The 17,924-nt window shown below is 38.6% G+C and overlaps 1 protein-coding gene across 1 annotated transcript in view; it reads right to left on the bottom strand.

The window, feature by feature from the left end:
* VEGFC (vascular endothelial growth factor C) overlaps positions 1-17,924 on the bottom strand; it is a 59,902-nt gene that overhangs the window by 10,971 nt on the left and 31,007 nt on the right. The window contains 3 exon segments of the mRNA XM_032224423.1: positions 3,517-3,689; positions 3,692-3,706; positions 9,936-10,152. Coding sequence (XP_032080314.1) covers positions 3,517-3,689; positions 3,692-3,706; positions 9,936-10,152 — 405 coding nt within the window.

Below are 17,924 nucleotides of genomic sequence, written 5' to 3'. Positions count from 1 at the left end.
ACTGATAAAATTGGTAATAAAAAATAAGGTGTATTGCATATTATAAGCTAATTTTCTTAGACTTGGTCTCTAATTGACACATGATGAATGTATCTCTATTGAAAGTTCATTTATGTTGTAAAGCAACACTTCTAGGAGCTTGTACCAGTTAACACAGTTCCTTTCTAATACATCCGCCAAAGGATTTCTTATCTATGACTTAGAAACTATGTATGCTACAACTGGTTCCTTTTTCTTAACACAGCTGTCAGGAAAGGAGAAGGAAAACCTTTCCTTAGTTTCTTCTATAAAATAAAAGGAACCTAAATACTAAATAAATGGTGTGGTGGTTAAGCCCTGGTCTAGAATCAGAGACATGAGTTCTAGTCTCTCCTTTGGCATGAAAGCCGTCTGCGTGACTTTGGCCAATCACTCTCTCTCTCTCAAGCCAACAGGGTTCCTGTTATGGAGATAATAAGCTGAAGGAGAAGCATTAGGTACGTTCACTGCATTCAGTTACGGTACTTATGAAGAAATGTAGGATAAAAAATCCAATAAATAAATGAATATGACAAGTGAGCAGGGGTTATGCCAGACAATGAATGTCCCTATGGGAAAAAAGGAAAGCACATGAAAAAAAGACATTGGAATGCTGGAACTATCTGATGAGATGCCAATAGAAAACAATTTCGAGTTTAATAAATTTGTATGCCGCCCACTCCCATTGGGACTCTGGGCGGCTCACAGCAGACAAAAAAAAAACATTTAAAATTTAAGAATAAAAATACAATTAAAAGTCCACATCATCCATTCATCTAAGCAGGGCTGGATATCAATCAACAGCCCCAGGCCTGCCGGAACAGCCAGGTCTTGACGGCTTTACGGAAGGCCGGGAGAGTGGTAAGGGTCTGGATCTCTACAGGTAGATTATTCCACAGGGCCGGCGCAGCAACAGAGAAGGGCCCTCCCCCGGGGGGCCGGCCAGCCAGCATTGTCCAGTTGACGGCACCCGGAGGAGGCCCAACCTGTGCAATCTTGTTGGTCGTTGGGAGGCAAGTGGCAGGAGGCGGTCTCTCAGGTAGCCAGGTCCTAAACCATGTAGGGCTTTAAAAGTAACGACTAGCACCTTGCAAACAAAAAGGTTTTAGAGCAGTCACATATTTAGCTGCTTTCAATTGTAGTTTATAGCAAATCAATGTAACTGATGAACATAAATCGTGAAGCAATCATAATATACAATGAGCGAAAACTTTATTATTTCAATGCTACGTACAATTTTTGTTTGTGTAATGCCTGACAGATGAATATGTAAAATTACTACTGTATACTGAAAAGTTTTGTGCTGAAAAACATCTTTCAGATAACTTATTCAAACATGTAAACTATCACTTGTTAAAGTATGGTAAGTGTTGTGGCCCAGCAGGAGTCCGTTGGAGCTGCCACCAGCTCCGACAGCGAGGGGCCCTATGAGTCGGCCCTGGAGGATGTGGAGGACCCTGGACAGGGTTCCGACTCCGAGGAGGGCGCAGAGAGACTGGTTGGCCATCAGGTGGTGCCTGAGCCTTGGACAAGTGGGGAGGAGACAAGGGAGAGTGATCCAGAAACCAGTAGTGAGTTGTTCCTGGATGCACGCCATCGAAGAGCTACTCGCGTCAAGAACAATTACGCAATTACAGGAGGTAATTGCGCTCAGCTGGTGGTCATTAGGCTCCACTCCAGTATAAAAAAGACTGCTTGTGACGCACCCCTCTCGCAGAAGTCAACGCATTGACTAAAGAGAAGTTAATTAATTTGGCAGGCTGGATTGCTGCCAAGGTTTGTCTGAATTGCTGCCAAGGTTTGTCTGAATTGCTGCCAAGGTCCTTATCTGTTTGTTTGCTTGGCTTTCAGCCACCGAGATTCTGGTCTTGTTATTAAAGGACATTCTAATTAAGCTTGTCTTGGCTTTCGTTACTGGACGGAGGAGGGGGTCAGAACAGTAAGCCTTAAATTCCAACAAAACCTACCAAACTGGGCTATTCATATACGCATACAGTATATTACACTGAGTACTTATGTGCGTGGTGTGGTGACAGAGAGAGAGAGTATGTGTTGGGGGGGGAGGACAGAATGTTTTCAGGATAATGGGCTTAGTAGTCAGTAGTCTGAAAATAAGTTATTTGATACACTGTTTGTGACTCCCAAATCAGGGAAATTGTTTATGATCTTAGTAAAGAATATTGAACTATGAAAATTACCCATCAAAGGGCCTGATTAAATAATGCTGTCTTCATGAGAAATCAGCAACCAGTATGTAGGACATAATTTCAGAAAGAGGGGTGTTTTAAGGCATTGACTAACTTAATCTTAAATCCCATCAATTATTACACCTTTAAGTGATGGGTGGCATATGAGTTAGTGCCATTAAAAATTGTAGGAAGGCTGCATGTTTGATACATCATAAAATATGAGCAATGTTTTAAAAACTTAAAAGGTACTCTTTCCTGATATACTACACTATATTAAACCTACCTGCCTTGCCTAAATTATTCTCCAAATCATGTTATAGTTTGCTGATAAATAAATGTTCTGATAAATCATTTCTAATTATGTGTTTATTTGGAATGAGTACTTTATATATGCCTTCCTGTCTTCTTCCAATGTGTACCACAATGAAAATCTGCTAATTTGTTATTGCGTCCTCATGAACTAGTGATCAGTATATTCAAAGAAATTCTGAGGTTTCTAGAAACAAAAAAATATATTAGAAAAGAGGGGGAAAGCCTTCTGAAAGAGATGCTATGATTCTACAAGTCTGATTCTATGTAGTTTCCGGAAATCACAGAAGCTACTGAAAAAGACCTAAACCAATCAAAATATGCAGAAACAATTGAATTAGAAGTACAGGAAAGGAGGCATGAAAGTCATTATTGATATATGCCTTGGCATCTCAAATACTGGCTGCAGACAATATTACACCCCAGGTGTAATATAACAGGTGGTGCTGTGAATTGTTTCCATAACTGAGGCAGCAACAGAAGGAAATTGTTGTATACAATTCACTGTATCAGGATTAAATTAGGGATAATATAAAGGGAAAGCTATTTCTATGCATGTGAACAATATTCTTAATTTATATTTTGAAGTACACTCTTTCTTAAGAGTCCTTACATCTTCTTAAGATCTTGAAGCAAAGAACATTAGTACTGTTATCACTAATTAGATATTTTTGTTTGTGTGTTGTTTTAAAAAAGACGTTGAATCAAGTCCTAGGATTTAAATAGCAGAAACAATCAGTCACTGATAAGGTTTAGGCTCACAGAATGAGTTCATAAGCTGCACGAGACTCTAGAGCACAGGATGTCCATTCTATTCCTTTATATGCTGTACTTAATCATTATATTTTTCCATTTCCATCATTTATGCAGTTGATTATTGTCTATTGCTCTGTTAACACAGATAAACTTTGTTACCATTTTATTTTAAAATATTGCATTTACTTTAATTTTATGCAAGAAACATTAGAGGTCTAAATATTATGCAGTCAAAACAACTTACCGTTTTGCTGACGTAGCTTGCACTGATATTCATACACTGCAGGCCTTCACTATTGCAGCAACCTCCACATCTGTAGACGGACACACATGGAGGTTTAAAGAAGATGTTTGTTGTTGCTCCAGATTCTTTTCCCACATCTACACATACTTCACGTGGCATGCATTGAGTTTTCTCCACTCATTATCAATACCTGCCAAGTTAGAAGCTTACAGTTTATAAGATAGTTCCTTTTAATAATTTGAATCAGACTCATAATCAATCTTTGATTATAAAATAATTCATGGTGAAATCCAGACTTAGTCCTATTTAGTTAGACGTGTTTCAGAGAGTGGAACAAGTTAAGCAAGATATCAGTGACAATATCTGCAGGATTCAGTCTGGGTTTCATCTAATTATTTATAGACATAGAATTAAAAATGCTTATACAATTCCTAAAATTATTTTATCCAAAGAATATTCTTCCTTCTTATCAGAATCTTATGAATATTTCAGTGAATGGTTTGTATCACACAAATCCCTCATAAGTAGGAAAAATATTCTTTAAGTAAAATTAGCATGGAATGATGTAAGAAAGATAAAACATTGAGATAGGGTGCCTTATGCATCAGTTTATTATAGATCCTGAAATGGTTGTGATGCCAGAGCTGCAGGATTCTAGACTGTTGCCTCAAAGATAAGAACTATTTAGGTTTAGGTTTATTGGACTTATATGCCGCCCTTCTCCCAAAGGACTCAGGGCGGCGTACAACATAAAAACACATATTACAAAGTTAAAAGAAAGATTAAATAAAATATCCAAAAACCCCAATAGACATTTACAATGAGATTTAGAAATTAAATTAAATAAACAATTAAAATTAATAATTTATTTATTCAGGCCAGGCTGGCTTGCTGGAAAAGCCAACTTTTTAGGGCGCGCCGGAAGGACCGGAGGTTGGGAATTATGCGAAGCTCCGGGGGCAGCTCATTCCAAAGGAAAGGCACTCCCACAGAGAAGGCTCTCCCCTGGGGGTCGCCAGCAAACACTGCCTGGCCGACGGCACCCTGAGGAGGCCAACTCTGTGGGTTCGTACTGGATGGTGGGAGGCTACCGGTGGCAGTAGGTGGTCTTGCAAGTACCCTGGGCCTAAGCCATGGAGCACTTTAAAGATCATAATTAACACCTTGAATTGTACCCAGAAAACAACCGACAACCAGTGCAGGCTGCCTAAAAGGGGTGTAACATGGGAGCACCTAGGTAGCTCCACGACAACCCGCACAGCCACATTCTGGACCAGCTGAAGCCTCTGGATGCTCTTCAAGGGCAGCCCCCTGTAGAGAGCGTTACAGTAATCTAGGCGAGAAAGGACGAGGGCGTGGGTGACTGTGCACAGGGCATCCCGATCCAGGAAGGGTCGCAACTGGCATACCAGGTAAACCTTGGTAAAAGGCCCCCTGGTCACGGCTGTCAGGTGCTCTTCTAAACTAAGCCACGTATCCAAGAGGACTCCCAGACTGCGGGTCCTCTCTGAGGGGGCTAAAATTTTTCCCCCTATCATCAAAGATGGTACAAAATGCAAAAAATCAGGATGACAGGAACCACAGCCACTCAGTCTTGAAGGGATTGAGCTTGAGCCTGTTCATCCCCATCCAGATCCGTACAGCCTCCAGGCATCAGAACATCACGTAGAGGGCATCGTTTTGGTGGTTTGGGGTAGAGATGAAAAGTTTGGGTATCATCAGCGTATTGATGATACTGTACCCCAAAACCACAGATAATCTCACCCAGTGGTTTCAAGTATATGTTGAACAGGAAAGGTGAGAGAACTGGCCCCTGGGGCACCCCACAGGTAAGGTGCCTTGAGGTCGATCTCTGCCCTCCAGTCAACACAAACTGTGATCGATTCAACAGGTAGAAGCAGAACCACCGCAAAATGGTGCCCTCCCTCCCAACCCCCTGAGTCGTCGCAGTAGGTCAATGGTATCGAAAGCTGCCAAGAGGTCTAATAGGACCAGACAGACGAACAACCTCTGTCACGGGCCCGCCAGAGATCATCAACCAATGTGACCAATGCCGTCTCCGTGCTGTACCTGGCCTGAAACGGATCCAGATAGGCAGCTTCGTCCAGGTACTGGGGAAGCTGACGTGCTACCATGCTCTCAACAACCTTTGCTACAAAGCGAAGGTTGGAGACCGACAATAGTTGGCTAAAGATGCTGGGTCCAGGGAAGGCTTCTTAAGGAGGGGCCTCAACACCGCCCCCTTCAAGGCGGTGGGAAAGAACCCCTCTCTCAGTGAAGCATTGGTAATCGCCTGGAGCCAGCCTCGTGTCACCTCCCGGGAAGCTGAAAGTAACCAAGAGGGACACGGGTGCAGCACACAAGTGGCAGCACTGAGTCTCCCCATAATCCTGTCTATGCCCTTGGGAGTCACAGGGTCAAACTCATCCCAGATAGTTTCCACAAGATTCATCCACGTCGACTCGCCCGAATCTACCCAGAGTCCAAGCCTGTCTGAATCTGAACGATTTTATCCTGCAGATACAGAACAAATTCATCAGCCCTACCCTGCAAGAGGTCTTCCCCAGTTCCTTGATTAAGTAAGGAGCAGGTCACCCTAAACAGGGCGGCTGGGCAGTTATCTACAAACGAAATAAGAGCAGAAAAATGTGGCCATTTTGCCACTTTTATCGCCATTAAGTAGGATTTAATATGAATTCTTACTAGTGTTCGGTTGGATTCAGACTGGCTGGCCCTCCAATCACTCTCTAGGCGTCTCTCTAGGTGTCTTTTCCAGTATTTCATGTCCCGGAGCTCCTCAGTAATCCAGGGAGCTACCCGGGATTGTCACTGGGTCAGAGGCCACATATGCACAACACGGTCCAAGGCGCCAGTGGCCACCCTATCCCAGGCTTCCGCTAGGGCTTCAGTCGAACTGTGAGCAAGTGATTCAGGAAAAGTCGCAAGCTCCATCAGGAACTTTTCAGGGTCCATCAGGTGCCTGGGGCGGAACCATCTAATCGGTTCTGCCTCCCTGTGGCGAGGGGTGGCAGTATGGAAGTTAAGCCTAAGGAGGAAATGATCCGACCATGACAAGGGTTGGATAGAAATATCCCCTAAATCTAGATCATTCATCCACTGTCCAAAGATGAAAATCAGGTCGAGCTGTGTCCCCCATTATGAGTGGGGTCTTAACTGAGTTAGCTCCATTTGAGTAAATTAAATAAGGCTTAACAGATATATACCTGGGAAAACTGAAAATCTAAAAGTAGGTATGACAGAATGTTATGCATTTATTGGAGCTTAGCAGTGAGAATTCACAAATTATTCTGAAATAGTCAACTAAATGTTTCATCATGTAACATATTTCTTTTATTATTCAACTGCTCCTTAATAGAGCTGTAAAATTGTTGAACTTATGATTTCAAATGGGAAAATAAAAGTTGTTACCTGAAACTTTCTAGAATTCAAACCAAAATTGGTGTTTGTGCCGTTAATTTAAAGAGATATAATTTTCTTTTGCAAGGACAGTATGTACAGTGGGGCAAAAAAGTATTTAGTCAGCCACCAATTGTGCAAGTTCTCCCACTTAAAAAGATGAGAGAGGCCTGTAATTGACATCATAGGTAGACCTCAACTATGAGAGACAAAATGAGAAAACAAATCCAGACAATCACATCGTCTGATTTGGAAAGAATTTTTTTGCAAATTATGGTGGAAAATAAGTATTTGGTCACCTACAAACAAGCAAGATTTCTGGCTCTCACAGACCTGTAACTTCTTCTTTAAGAGGCTCCTCTGTCCTCCACTCATTACCTGTATTAATGGCACCTGTTTGAACTTGTTAGCAGTATAAAAGACACCTGTCCACAACCTCAAACAGTCACACTCCAAAATCCACTATGGTGAAGACCAAAGAGCTGTCGAAGGACACCAGAAACAAAATTGTAGACCTGCACCAGGCTGGGAAGACTGAATCTGCAATAGGCAAGCAGCTTGGTGTGAAGAAATCAACTGTGGGAGCAATAATTAGAAAATGGAAGACATACAAGACCACTGATAATCTCCCTCGATCTGGGGCTCCATGGAATATCTCATCCCCTGGAGTCAAAATGATCACAAGAACGGTGAGCAAAAATCCCAGAACCACACGGGGGGACCTAGTGAATGACATGCAGAAAGCTGGGGCCAACGTAACAAAGGCTACCATCAGTAACACACTGTAAAGCACGGGGGTGGCAACATCATGCTTTGGGGCTGTTTCTTTGCAAAGGGACCAGGACGACTGATCCATGTGAATGGGGCCATGTATCGTGAGATTTTGAGTGCAAACCTCCTTCCATCACCAAGGGCATTGAAGATGAAACGTGGCTGGGTCTTTTAGCATGACAATGATCCCAAACACACCACCCGGGCAACGAAGAAGTGGCTTCGTAAGAAGTATTTCAAGTTCCTGGAGTGGCCTAGCCAGTCTCCAGATCTCAACCCCATAGAAAACCTTTGGAGGGAGTTGAAAGTCCGTGTTGCCCAGCGACAGCCCCAAAACATCACTGCTCTAGAGGAGATCTGCATGGAGGAATGGGCCAACATACCAGCAACAGTGTGTGCCAACCTTGTGAAGACTTACAGAGAATGTTTGACCTCTGTCATTTCCAACAAAGGATATATAACAAAGTATTGACCAAATACTTATTTTCCACCATAATTTGCAAAAAAATTATTTCCAAATCAGACAATGTGATTGTCTGGATTTGTTTTCTCATTTTGTCTCTCATAGTTGAGGTCTACCTATGATGTCAATTACAGGCCTCTCTCATCTTTTTAAGTGGGAGAACTTGCACAATTGGTGGCTGACTAAATACTTTTTTGCCCCATTGTATATTTCCTAGCTACATATCTAGCACCGAACCAGCAGTAATGCCAGCAGCAACCCACCCCTGATATACATGTTAGATTCTCAATTTTCTTTATGAAAAACTGAAACTTCTTTTATTTTTTTAATTAAACATTTTTTTAAAGTCCTGAAGAAATGAAGTTAAGACAGTGGGTTGCATATGAGGAACTTCAGAAGGATTAGCAAACATCTTACAAATTTACCAACACTGAATTTGGATTAGTCTAGGAATTGCTGATTAGCCAGTAGATTATCACCTTAGCATAATCATCTTTTTTCATTCAAAAGTAACATTTACTGTTTGGACTTATTTCCTATTTCAGACTTCATCCATAGATGCTAAGGATTTTAAAATAATGTAGTTTAGAAATAGTTCATGCAACCTATTTTAGATGTTTTTTATGAACAGCTGAGAAAATGGGGAAATGATATTTCCACCCTAGAAAAAATCTTAGTGATTCTAATTTCTGTGATTTCTGAAACTTCCAGAAGAAAGCACATAGATAGCATCAGTGATTACTATGAGTCTGCTTTTTGAACACATTTTTAAAGTGCAAATATATTATGTAATAAAAATGCAAATATATTATCTATTTGGAATAAAGAAGTAAAAGGTAAGTACCTGAGAAGTCACATTCTTGTCTAAAACTGAATATCAGAAGCACAAATCCTAAATTCATTAATGTAGAATTTTCCAAATAATATTTTCCATGGTGTCAACCAGATCTAAATAAGAAGGTACATCCTGTTTCTCAAGGCAAGTGTGAAGGAAGCCAAGTTGGAAAATGACCATATCTCCTTGGCTTGAGCTCTAGAAAGTTTCCAAATACTGTGCAAATGTACTTTGCACAGATTAAAAATAGGAAAAAAGAAAAAAAGACTAACCCAAACCAATCAGGTTAACAAAAACAGCAACAGAATGAAAGTACTTACAGTTGTGCTTATTTTCAAATAAACATTTTTTCTTGTTATTTTTTGTAAGCCTAAAACTAGTCTAGCCCCAAATCAGGGATATCCAGTTACCATAAACTTGGTATGCAATTCCTAATTTGTTCCTTTTTTGATAACTTCATTAGAAACTGGAGCTGTTAAATCTCTTATTAAAGGATAAATTGCTTGTTGACACTGGTCTAAATTCTTCTCATTTCTCATGACTATACAATCTGTCAATTGTGTACCAAAGGAACTGGCATACTCCTCTTTTTAGTTCTTAATGCCATCGCTCTTAGCTCCGTACTATCTTTTTGGTGTTTACCTACTTCGATTATTCTTGATTATTCGATTATTAGTCTATTGACAGTCCAAACCAGTAGACATTCATGACATACATATTTATATTTTATATTTTATATTTTAGCATACTTTATCATAGTAAATTATGTTAAAAACTATTAACATTAAGTCATTAAGGCAGATTTGTTATTTTCAGCATGTTATCTTGTGTGTGTGTGTTTGTGTGTGTGTGTATAAATTTAAAATGTATTGAAAGAACGAATGCATTTTAATATACAGATTTTAAAAACTTTGTAGATATTACATGACTTACTTTTTAAGATCTCTGTATTATAATGTGCTGCAGCAAATTTTATTGGATTTGACTCCCCAGTTCTTCCATCAAAGTTGGCTTGTTCTCTGTGTGGCCAACCCCCTTTCCTCAGCTGGCATTTAAACATTTTCCAATATTCTGGATAAAGTACGGTCATGAGTTCATCCACACTTGATACTGACCGCAACTGCTCTTCCAACTCTTTATTTGCATAATTCTGGTAAGAAAATTAAGAAAAAATCAACTTAATGACTTGCTTTTTAGGATAATATTGATATAGTAATCAAATTAATGGCTAAATTTATATAAAATAATGTCATTCCTTTTAAGGTTACCTTTTCAATGAAGAAAAACATTTATGTAATTAGTAATATGAATTAACTTCCCTTTAATATATGAACATAGAACACAAATTAGTTTTAGACAAAAATAATAAGAGTTTCCTGTTTATCTCAGGCTGAAATGGTCTTTCATTTCAAAGTAAAATTATAGAGAGTTTTGCTCTGATTTTCAAGATTTCTTTGTGTTATGTGTATGAAATTCCAAACTATGTTATTTCAGTGGAAGGAATAACACTCACTGCAATAAAATGCATGTAGTTTTTATGCTATTTAGGTTTTTTTTAAATTTGTTAAGTGAATTTTTCCCATTGATTTTGTTTGTCAGAAGATTGCAAATGATGGTCACATGACCCCAAGACATTGCAAGTGTCTTAAATATAGTCAGTTGCCAAGAATCTGAATTTTGATCATGTGACCATGGAGATGCTGCAATGGTCACACGTGTGAAATATGGTCATCGTCACTTTTTTCAGTGTCATTGTAACTTCAAACAGTCACTACACTAAATGTTGTAAGTCACACACATACACACACACAAATATGTAATGCATAATATAAAATATGTTACTTATACATGTTCAGGAGTCCTGTTTGTTTTTATCAATATAGAAAGAAGGTTGTGCAGGTCCAAAATAAATTTGAAAATGAAGACTATCTTTACATAAATGCTACAGGTTGAGATCATTAATATTTTTATATCACACTACATAGAAGCAGAAAAACAAAAGGGAAATTAATTATTTCAATGCCTCTTCTAGAATAAGTAAACTGCCAATTCTGAAATAACAGAGTGCTGAAATAACAGCTTCCTGCTGAGACTGGATGGTACATATATGCATACAGATTTAACAGTTCTCAAGAATATCAAAACCTTATTTGCTCTAGCAAGATTGGTAAGGAAGAAACAAGGGATCAGTTGGTAAGAAAAGGAAAAGAGTCACTCACTATACTTTGCCTTTCAATAAACTAAAGATATATTATTAAATTATTGTACATATAATTATTCATTGCTGTAATAAAATGTAATAATTATGTATTATTATATGAATATGTTGAACAGAGATTGGCCAAGTCAGCAGAAAAAGTCAAATGGGAAATTATCTGGAATGGCTGCATGGGCACAAGAAAGCAAAGTCTGACATCCTCCCTCTCCCCCTGAATCCTGTTGAACCTTATCTAGTCTAACCCAATCTGAGAACATTCCTGTATCCTAGGCTTGAATAATAAAATTGCTAATTGAACTTTTAGTTTCCATCCTTCCGAGGTCAATAAAATGAGGACCCAATTTGTTGGGGGCAATATGCTGACTCCGTAAGCTGCTTAGAGAGGGCTGTAAAGCACTATGAAGCAGTATATAAGTCTAAGTGCTATTGCTATTAATGTGTGAGTCTGTTGTTCACTCTTGACAGCATAAGACATAACTGACATAATTATATTTTTGAAAAAGAATGCTGGCTGGAACTAAACTGATCAGTAGCAATCTACATTACAATTTTAATTATACAATAGTTATCATAATGTTCCATGAAATTTTATTTCAATGTAAGCTTTTTAGAAAATAAAATTTTGAGGGTAGAATCATATAGTTTCATTAAATAGAAAATACAGGTTACTTTTTAACATTTGGAAGTAATTGAAAGTATAAATATGAAGCCAGATGCTGATGCCAAGTACAGACAAATATTCAAAGTGGCAACAGAAATAAAAAAGAAACTAATAAATAAATCATAAAACAAGTTAGTCAATAAAAGAAGACAGCTATATAAGTTTACAACATTGCATATTTCAGTCAAAGCAACCTGTACTGCTCAGGATAGTTTTTATTTTATATAATTATGTATCTGAAGTGTTAATATCTGCAGATGTAAGCAATGATGGCAAGCATATTAAGGCAAACATGGACTAGAACGCTGAACTTATGTGCCTTATACAAACTAGGCAATAGCAGGCAGAAAGCCAATTGCCTTGATAATTATATACTTCTATATACTTGCATAACATGGATTTCTGAACAACTATGAGTTGACATTTTTGCATTGATCTCATATGTTGTAAAATCTTTTGGCCAAAAAAATTACTAAATGCAAGAGTAATCCCCCACACAAATAAAACTAAATATAGCTAAAGTGAGTGACAGGCAGAGCCTGTGCAAAACAATCATTTTATTTTTCTATGAACATTTCAAAGATAGCAAGACTCATAACTGTCAATGTTAGAGTTTTAAAGAGAAACAACACAGAATTGAGTTTTCAAGTTGAGATTAATAGATTATTGCCAATAACATAAAGATAATAAACATTAGAACAAACATAGGCAAGGATTTAAACTTTTGTCTTTTGTTTCAAAGATGGGCGTGCAAAACTATTTCCCAACAGTCACTTGTTTAATCACAGGAACAGATTCAAGTATACTGGTAGCAATATCTAAATCCTAACCCTGTCTGTCCATCCGTCCATTTGTTTATCCATCCATCCATCTCTTTATCTTCAATTATAGCTAATTTAATCCAACAAAAAAGTTATTTTCTTGAGTGTCTGATCATGCAGTTCAGAATATTAATTTAGAACTCTTTCTGACAAAATTGTTATTCTTATTAATAAACTTATATCTACCCTTGTACTTAGCAGTTTATTTTTCTCATAAGAAATCAGTATTTATTTGATGGGGAAATACCACTAGCAACTATTTCTGTAGCACTTCTGCAAAGTTGACAGTCAACCTCTACTTGAATTAAAATGCTCCATAATAGACAATTGTTGTCTGAACACTAACATATACTTATGAAGCAATTTGACATCCCATAGACCCTAAATTACAAAGATGTTTTTAATTTTGAAGTTGGAGTTTTGAAAAAGTTATATATCATAATTTTATTAAATGAACAAATTCATATTTCAGATCAAACACACTTTTTTTAACTTTCTACGTTTCTTCAAGAATGACCATACTTGAGATCCTTAGTATTCTGATCAATGATATTGAGTCAGAAACTAAATGATTATTGGAATAACGATGTTTACTATTATTCAGAAAGCAAACTATCTTATTGAAACTATTGTTTGTTCTTTCAATCTGCCATTTTTTCAGAGATATGGGTGTTTGGTGATCCTGGCCAATATATTTTTTCTATCACCTTTGAAATTGTAGTAGAACTCCCAAAACATAATTCAAAATGTTCTACAAATTGCATAGCAGAAATTGAGTTGAGCCTGGAGCAGGTATTAAATATGGCTCATGTCCAAAGTCTAAAGTGCTTTTTGTTTTCTTTACCCATTTTAGAATCAAAATACAACACAAGAACAAATGGAGATAAAGAATCCATTGAGTCAAACGCAATTTCTGGGATTTTAGGAACCTGCACCAACTGCTTCCAGGATTTTTTTTTAAATCTCAGAATTCTTTAGTTTTGGCTACTGTATTGTTATTAATCTCTAAAAAACTACTATCGAAATACAAAACAAGCCCTGTTGTTAGCTGTTATAAACTGTGATTAATTATATTTAGCCCAGATAATAAAATACATTAGAAAAACACTATTTGGTCTAGATATCATGTGATATGTATAACAGGAAACATAGTTATGATTGAAATGCAAAGTGTACATTAGTCAATCTACATGGCTGCTCTATATCTACAAATTGCTGCACAGCCAATCATATTCCATGTTCCTAGAAAAAATTGGGGGGGGGGGAGCAGATTGATGGAGAACAATCAAATTCCTGGATTTCACAACTTTGTTTAAACTGTTCATGGTAGGCCTGATGGCAGACTTTTCTACCAATCTGGTGAAACTTGTATTACTCCTCAATCTGCTATGAAGGAACAGCCAGAAGGCAATTATACTCATTGAGAAAAATGCAATTGTATACAATTATAAAAAATGTACAGTGACCACAAATCAGGAGTTTCATAATCTGAGAATCATGTTTGTGAATTGATTTTCAATTATGTGCTAGACATTCAAGACTAGAACGATCAAGCTTTGATCAACCAATATTGGGAAGGACTTTCTGGTGAAATAACAAAATTAGTAAATTAGTAAAACAGGACATATAAGAATCTAGAAGAATTGCTGCAGTATTTCATCTTAATTGACGGCTGACTGGAAGATTGTGGCATGGAGGAAATCACAACGGGAGAAAGTTTTTCAGCCTTTTGTCACATTCACTTCTTCCCTTTCCTTTGCCTCCTCATAGAACTCTTGCAAATTGTCAGGCCTTCCAGAAAAGGCAGACAGGAAACACAATAAAATGAAGTAATTCTATTTTACTGCAAGGGTACATTAAGAGAACTTGCAAGCCTGAAAGTACAAACTTTCTCCTCAGATAGACACTTTTAATTGCTAGCTCCATTAGGCAAGTTCTTCTGAAGTTTCTTTTTCAGACTATTAAGACAATGGGGGTCCTGACTTTCTTGTTTGATTGTTTCCTAAGAAGCATCTCTTACTTTCATTCCCAAGTTCATCCATGCATTCTGTTGCATAAATAGACATGGCAAAAAAATCCTTGTCTGGAGTAGAAAAATGACAAAGTTAGGAACTTTGGTTTATGTTTTTACTGTGGAATTCTTGGATACCTAGCTTTACTTATTCTTACTGAGCACGATTGGTTTTCCCCCCATCCCAGCTGTTATCAAGGAAATAGAATGTTTTCAGTCCTATCCATAAGATATTTTAATAACAGAAGTTATTAAACCACAGTGTACAGGTACAGATCATAAGAATTTAGGGCATCTATAAAAAGTGCCCAGTCTGACTCAACTGTCAGATCCCTAAAAGTGATACTGCCATTCAATTGGAAGGAGGGGAGCCTCGGAGTTAAATCATTCGTTACATCTGAAACAACTGAGTTTTACAACTTTACAACTGGTTTCCTGTCACCGGGAGACTGAAGGTCCCAACATCTCTGGGGGGATGTTGATGGTAGCCATGTGGAATATATAACTTTGATGTCTAACTAGAGATAGCCGTGGGAACGTGTGCTTTATTGACTCCCAGGGCAGAAGAGTTAAGGAAGTATCTTCACACTTGTGCATTGGTCAGAATTTGCATTTAGACAAAGGGGAGTGAAGAAGAAATGCTTATATTTATAGTGGCGCATGGCACTAGTTCTGGGCCTTGCATGCGTGAAAAAAGGGAAGCCCAAAATTAATTTGAAGCAAGGCACCATAAGAATGCAGATGCACGTGACTTTGGCTGAGAATCCAGACAGAGAAACTGAGGGGGCAGAGCACCTAGAAACAGCAATGCCTGCTTACGCTATGCCAACTCAGGGCATACCCAAAGAATGTAAGGACTTGGCTGAGGTTTTTAGTGAAAAAGCATCTGATGAGCTTCTACCTCACGGCTCCACTGACTGTGCAATAGAAGTCCTACCCGGAGCCAAACTCCCTCAACCCAGTATGTATAGCATGTCTCCAAGGGAGCTGGAAGAACTGAAGGCATCCATTGAAAAAAACGTAGCAAGGGGTTTCATTGAACAAGCCTGACCAAAAGTTGCAGCCCCCAGTGCTGTTTAGAGAGAAAAAAGATGACTCCAAATGTTTATGTGTTGATTTTAGAAATTTAAATTCAATCAGTATGGCAAATGTATATTTCCTCCCACTCATGAAGGATATGCTAGCACACCTAGCCAAAGGGAGAATTTTTTCAAAGCTGGATTTAAGGGAGGCTTACTACTGTATCAGGATTAAGGAGGGAGATGAATGGAAAACGGCATTTAACACCCCTTTGGATGTTATCAATTCAAAGTGCTACCATTAGGGCTACAAGGGGCCCCTGCAGTATTTATGCAATTATGCAATTAATAAACAAAGTGTTGTGGGAAAATCTATATAAGGGCTGCATAGTCTATGTTGATGACATTTTATTATATTCTGAGACCAAGGCAGAACATGTAAAACTAGTCCGGGCAGTTCTGATCAAACTTCGCTCTGCAAAACTTTATGCTAAACTCTCCAAATGCAAATTCCACCAAGAAAAAATTGATTACTTAGGATACCGCATTTCACACCAGGGCATAGAAATGGATCCTTCGAAAGTGCAATCGGTACTTGATTGGGAACCACCCAGAACACGCAAACAGTTGCAAAGCTTCCTGGGATTTGCAAACTTTTACTGGCAGTTTATCCCCGCTTTCGCCCAAATTGCTCTCCCCATCACTCTTAAAAATGAAGGGGGAGGGAAACCCGAAACCGAAGCAGCCTTTGAACTGGACAATGGAATGCCAAGCAGCATTTGAAAAACTTAAAAGGCTGTTTTCGGCAGAACCAATTCTAAAGCACCCAGACACAGAGAAACCGTTCGTCATACAAGCAGATATTAGTGATGTGGCGATAGGAGCCATCTTACTTCAGAAAAATAAGGAAGACCAATTACAATCATGTGCTTACACATCCAAAAATTGAATGAATCTGAGCAAAGGTGGGCCATTTGGGAGAAAGAGGCTTAAGCAGTTCAATGGGCTCTTTTAACCTGGAGACATTTCCTAGAGGAGAGTAAGATCCCTTTTGAAGTCTGGACGGATCATAAAATTTAGAAGCCCTAAAGACCCCAAGGAAACTCTCTCTAAAACAAGTACGATGGGCTCAGTACTTTAAAAGGTTTGAATTTACGCTCAGATACCTCCCGGGGTGCAAAAATTTCCTGGCAGATGCACTATCCAGGAAACCGCAATACAGTAGTATGAAGCCAAATGTAATTAAACCCATGATACAAGACAATCAACTAGCTGCTAGAGTAACCACCAGATCCCAGGGAAAACGAGACACTCTGGAGGACAATGACACCACCCAAACTTTTAAACAAGCTTTAACCACCAACGAATGGTTTTTGAGCCACAAAGACAGCTACCTGATGAAAGATAACCTAGCTTGGGTGGGAGGGAAGTTGTACGTTCCAGGCAGCCAAAGACTGTACTTAAGGGAAAGATACCACAACTCCAAACTAGCAGGACACTTTGGTTTTGCAAAAACTTTACATCTAATTAAAAGGCAATTTTGGTGGCCATCACTAAAAAAGGACATAGAGAGCTATGTATCCAGATGTCTAATTTGTGCGGCAGCCAAAAGACACCAAGGCAAAATTCCAGGACTGTTACAGAAGGTAGCCGAGCCCTCAGCACCCTGGAAGGAAATAGCTATGGATTTTATTGTCGAACTACCAGAAAGCACAGGGAATACTGTCATTTGGGTCGTAACAGACTTGTTTTCAAAACAGACACATTTTATACCATGCCAAAAGATCCCAACTGCCAAAAGTCTAGCCAAGTTATTCCTGATACATATTTATCGCCTTCATGGAGCCCCACAGAGAATCATCTCCGACAGAGAGGTCCAATTCACCTCAACATTTTGGGGGGCATTCTTAAACTTACTGGGCAACACCCAAGGACTGAGCTCCAGTCGCCATCCGTGCACCAATGGTCAACCTGAAAATCAGAACATGGTTCTAGAACAATACCTAAAATGTTTTATTAATTTTCAACAGGACAACTGGGTTAATCTTTTACCTTTTGCAGAAGTGGCTTTCAATAACGCTGTGCACTCAAGCACTGGGTTCACCCCTTTTAGAGTAGCAACAGGCCAGAATTTCAACCCCATGCCTTAACTACCCACAGAAGAACCTACCATCCCCTCGCTAAAAGAATGG

Source organism: Thamnophis elegans, chromosome 9, assembly GCF_009769535.1.
Source record: "Thamnophis elegans isolate rThaEle1 chromosome 9, rThaEle1.pri, whole genome shotgun sequence".
In the NCBI taxonomy this organism is placed as follows: Eukaryota; Metazoa; Chordata; class Lepidosauria; order Squamata; family Colubridae; genus Thamnophis; species Thamnophis elegans.
This window is presented reverse-complemented; position numbering and strand designations above follow the sequence as displayed.